This window comes from Phaethon lepturus, unplaced genomic scaffold (assembly GCF_000687285.1).
Source record: "Phaethon lepturus isolate BGI_N335 unplaced genomic scaffold, ASM68728v1 scaffold36995, whole genome shotgun sequence".
NCBI lineage: Eukaryota > Metazoa > Chordata > Aves > Phaethontiformes > Phaethontidae > Phaethon > Phaethon lepturus.
This window is the reverse complement of record NW_010540458.1, coordinates 1-4630: the sequence shown is the minus strand read 5'-3', so window position 1 is coordinate 4630 and position 4630 is coordinate 1. Positions and strand designations below refer to the sequence as shown.

The following is a 4630-nucleotide window of genomic DNA, read 5'->3' as shown; positions in this document are numbered from 1 at the left end:
CTCTTTCCGTAATAATACTAAATTTTTTTTACACCTGTTATGGAGACATGTCAGTTGTAATTGTAAAGAGTTGTCCTGCATTTAAGAGATTCAAAGACACAGACAACTAAGTTGCTTAAAACAGCTACTAAAAAGATGGGTTCAAGGGGGAAGTTAAGGGAAATAATGAAATATAATTATAGGACCGAATCTAGTTATTAAGACACACAAAAATCATACCAGTATGATTGTAGACTACATCTGTGATGCAAAGCATATTCCATTCATTTTTCAATTTTTCCACAAGAGCTCCTATATCACTCCAAGTGCACTTTTTATCATGGCTTGAAAATTCAGGATTTATTTCTAACTGATCAGCCAGTGAATAACATGATCTAGACAGTCCAAGCTTCTGCAGTGGTGTAAAATGAATCATGTTGTAACCTACGTAATAAGAAACCATTTATTTAATAAGAAGAACAAATTCCAGTGAAAGCTAATTGAAAGGAGCATAATAAGTTACAGTTATAACATGTACTTAAAGATAGTGTTCAGAATAACCAGGGTAAATTAATGTGAATCATCCCCTTGAAATTCTACCTAACACAAGCTTTAAAAATCACCCCATCAGTTTTACAAACTTCCAAGTCTATCTAAAATCAAAACAATAAAACAAAAGTGCTTTCTCTTATTAGGAAATCCCTGAATTTTTGCACCTCTGCAAATATTTTAATGATTTCACTGACTCAATCTGTTAAGTAAATTGAATCTAGTGGAAAATATTTTGTCTACAAACTAAAGAACAAGTGATCTGCTTACACTAAAGCTCTTCAGTGTAACTTTGTTTTTTAATCATCAGACAAAAGTGTATATTCTTTAATACGTGTACTGGCATTACCTGTTTCTTTTGCAACTTTAAGCCTATCTTCCCACTCATGAAACGGTCCCAGACACTTGGCGAGGAACGTCTGGAGTGTAACACAATCCAAAGGTAGCACATGATTATCAGCTCCAACATGCAAAATAGGATCCACAACTATGTAACCTCCACCACTTTTTTCATTTCTAGGAAAAATTAATTTTCATTGGTATTGTAAACACCCATTTCACCAGCTAGTTTCAGAAAGAGAACGCAACAAGCACAGCTATTTCAAAGACACAGTAGCCCAGTTACAGCGGTCAGGGACAGGTGGGGAACAGAACTGCAGGGCACCTGAAGAAAACAGGAAACACCAAAGAGATGTTCATCTCTTACGCATAATTTCCTCTACTGGACTTATAAGAATACAATTGGGATACAGAGCTTTAAACTCTTTGCAAAAGTGAGATACCTTTGTTATTTTCTGAGAAAGAGTACTGGTTCCTCCTTTAGGATATGGACAGAAACAAAGAAAGCATGACTGCGCATCTTTTATGCAAAGACCTCCATTTGGAGGACCATACTCAGGAAGACACCTGAACTAAACACCCTCTTAAGCCTGATGGAATTTAACCACCCATCTTCCAAAAACTCAGAACACCAAACTACAATCATTAGATACTGGCATTCTCTTCTGTACTGTCCTGTTGAAACAAAGGAGGAAGTAAAGAATGCCAGAACCTCTGTGCTAGGAAGACAGAAAACAACCTTCAAAGTCGATGAAAAAAAAAGTACAAATTAATCATTCAAATACTCAAAACACTGATGACTGAAAACTTGTAAAAATGGCTTGCCTTTCCAACATTCACCAGAAATTGATGAACTTTGTTCTGTATGTTCTCCAGAATATCTCTGCATCAGAAAGCATTAAACAACCACCACAGCTACTGTCTTTCATTAGCAAATTCAGATAGGCCCCATGGTAGCAATTTGAAAAATGCATAGAAAAAAATGTTGTTATTCTTAACAGTGATTTTTCCAGGTTAAAATGTAAACCAAGGAAGCAGGCTGCATTTGCCTCTAAGTATAGAATTTCACTTACCCAAGACTGAAATAGTACTGGTATGACCCAGAAATTTGGAGATCCAGCTTGCAGTATTTGTCAGAGTCATCTTCTTTTCCTGTGGGATTATGCCACAATAGTGTCCTGAACTTGTGGCGATCAAATACTTCTCCAGAAGCTGGATAATTTGTGTACACAGTAACAGGTTTGCCTTGAAGAGTTGGGCCCAACCGGAACTGTAGTTCAAAACCTCAAGAAATAAAGATAAAATGATTATCAGGAGGACCCGATATTTCTATTCTGTAATTACAAATCATAATTCAATATTAAGTTAAGAAGGAAGTGCACCCAAATATCTGCAACGAATTTCGGCAGAATGTATTTCTGCAGCATCATCTCTCCCTACTTTCCTAACGTTGTTCTTTGCACACTTTACATGTAGTCCTTTTCCTTGACTTGTATGACACTATTCATCTCCTTTGCAATTTGTTCTTCTTTGCTATATAAAAAGTCTCAAAACCAAAATACAGCAAATCATCAGACTACACATACTTCTATGCAGATTTTGGATTATGTAGTATTTAAGTCTTTAGGTTTACCAAGTCTACACATTAAGCTGACCCGTGAAAACATCTGAAAAAAATTAGGAACACATTTTAAAAAAGAAAATATTTCAAATTCCTTCATTCTCCATTGAGGGTTCACTAAAGAACACTAAATTCCTTATGCTTTTAACTGTAAAATGATATATACTTGTGTGTAATCTACAATGTACAAACAAATTGTTAAACTTGCAGAGAGCTCAACAAACGAAAAGGCGTTTTGCATACATGCTGCAGGTCACACACACATAGAAAGAGCAGTATTTAGGCTTAAGATACCCATGATAATGAGAACAAAATTAAGTTAAAAATACTAGGACCTAAAACGATACTGTGGTCTGTTCAGTTGGATATGAAAAATGCAGTTTAGTCAACAGATTTCAGAATACGTGTCCACTTGCAGGTATGAGGGCCACTATCATGTGCATGGTAATTACAGGGTCCTTTCAAGTAACTGAAACTAGTGTAAGGGTTTGCACAGTAACTTACTAAATTAAATTTCAACCATGTAGTAAACCACCTACTAACCCTAGCAGACTACAAGATTGGGACTAAAAGAAACTTGAGTATTTGTAAAGAAAATAAGTTATTCATACACAGATAATGAATCATAAAGTGTAAAAAAACCTGAACAATGTCAAGTTCCAGTATCTTAAGTTGAAAAAAGCCACCTGCTTATTAAGTAGAATCATGGGGACTCTAATACCAGAATTCAGTGTCAGAATACATTTAAATATAAGTCTCACCAAGGTCGTAGTTTCTCTTAGTAACATAATCACTACTGCACCAAAAACCACCATGTAAAGCAGTGGTTTTAGGATCTGAATGTCTGTCAAGTAAAATGAAGCTCATTTGACTGGGAAAAAAAAAAAAAATCTTACATGAAAAAAATCACTTTTGAAAGGTTACGTATACTCTCCCCAGTACTGTCTTGACATTTTGTTACAGGCATAACTAAAATTAGAGCACAGGGGTATATGCCATTGATATCTTATTTCCTGTAACAGTTATACTGACATCAGGAATGCTGTGCTCAAAATTAGTTATGCCCTCTCAGAAATTGCTACCAGTACAGGCACTTTGAATGTTTGATAGCCATGCACTTCTGTGTGGCTCCTGCCAATAAAAGTTACAGAACTGGAAGGATGAATTAAAAACGGAGGTTAGGGTCAAGTCTGCCCTTCTTCACTACTGACATTTTCTTAGATTAGACTGTCAGAAAGTTTTGAAATCAATATAATTGAAGAGAATTCTTATTCTCCAGAACAAAAATTTTGCTCCTCTACTAAACCACTTTGATACTAAGGTTCTTGGATCACAGTAACAAAGTAATAAAACACACAACATTTCATGAGTAATAAAAATTGTTGCATCATTAAAAGTGGTTTCTAAAGACAGTGGCTTTAGTTTTATAGTCTGAATTTGCTGACCAGCATAATAGTAGACTAATTAGTGGGGTGGGGTTTTTTTTGTTTGGTTTGTTTGGTTGGTTGTTTTCAAATAGACTTCACAACACCTTCAGAGAGAAATAATGTCAAGTTCTTAGAAGTACACAGCCAGAATACTAACATAGCACAGCTATAAGAAATCTGACAGGCAAGATAAGATTTAGGAGGAGCTAAAGATGCCATGTGCTGAAAAGGCTTTGCAAAATGTTAGTATGACTGATGTATTTCAAAGTTAAAATATTAAAGATGGGTGCTGCATAACACATTGCAGATAAATACTTTTTTTAGATCACTGAAGCACAGGTTGTAAAAGGAGAGATCCTGTCCTGCAGGGCCTGTCCAAAAAATGCTTCACAGTTCATTCCCATGAAGACTGATGGCTCCTAGCTGATCTGCTCTTCATTTCTCAAAAGTATTATGAGTCAGACTGAACCATGACTGGAGCCCATAGAGCTCTGCAGTGGAAGCGAGATTGTCAGCAATTGTTTCATATTAAAACAAGGAAAAAAAGTTAAAACAATCCCAACCAACCAAAACACCACCATGGCAGGCTGAGCTCCCTTTCCCTTGCTGCTTGAAGCAGGTGGCAAGCTCCTGGCCATTTCTCTCCCACTGGGCCCCGAGGACTCCCCGCTGAGTAGGAAGAACAGGATGAGGAGAGGAGGTTGAGGAGGCCGCA

The 4630-nt window shown here is 36.5% G+C and overlaps 1 protein-coding gene across 1 annotated transcript in view; it reads right to left on the bottom strand.

Moving 5' to 3' along the window:
- The window catches only part of AGL (amylo-alpha-1, 6-glucosidase, 4-alpha-glucanotransferase), a gene marked incomplete at its 5' end in the record, with an annotated part of 32876 nt that extends 30725 nt beyond the window's left edge, over nt 1-2151 (bottom strand). Inside the window, 3 exons of the mRNA XM_010287448.1 lie at nt 220-423; nt 878-1044; nt 1941-2151. Of these exons, the coding sequence (XP_010285750.1) occupies nt 220-423; nt 878-1044; nt 1941-2151 (582 nt within the window). The remainder of the gene's footprint in view (nt 1-219; nt 424-877; nt 1045-1940) is intronic.
- Between the last annotated feature and the right edge of the window lie 2479 nt (nt 2152-4630).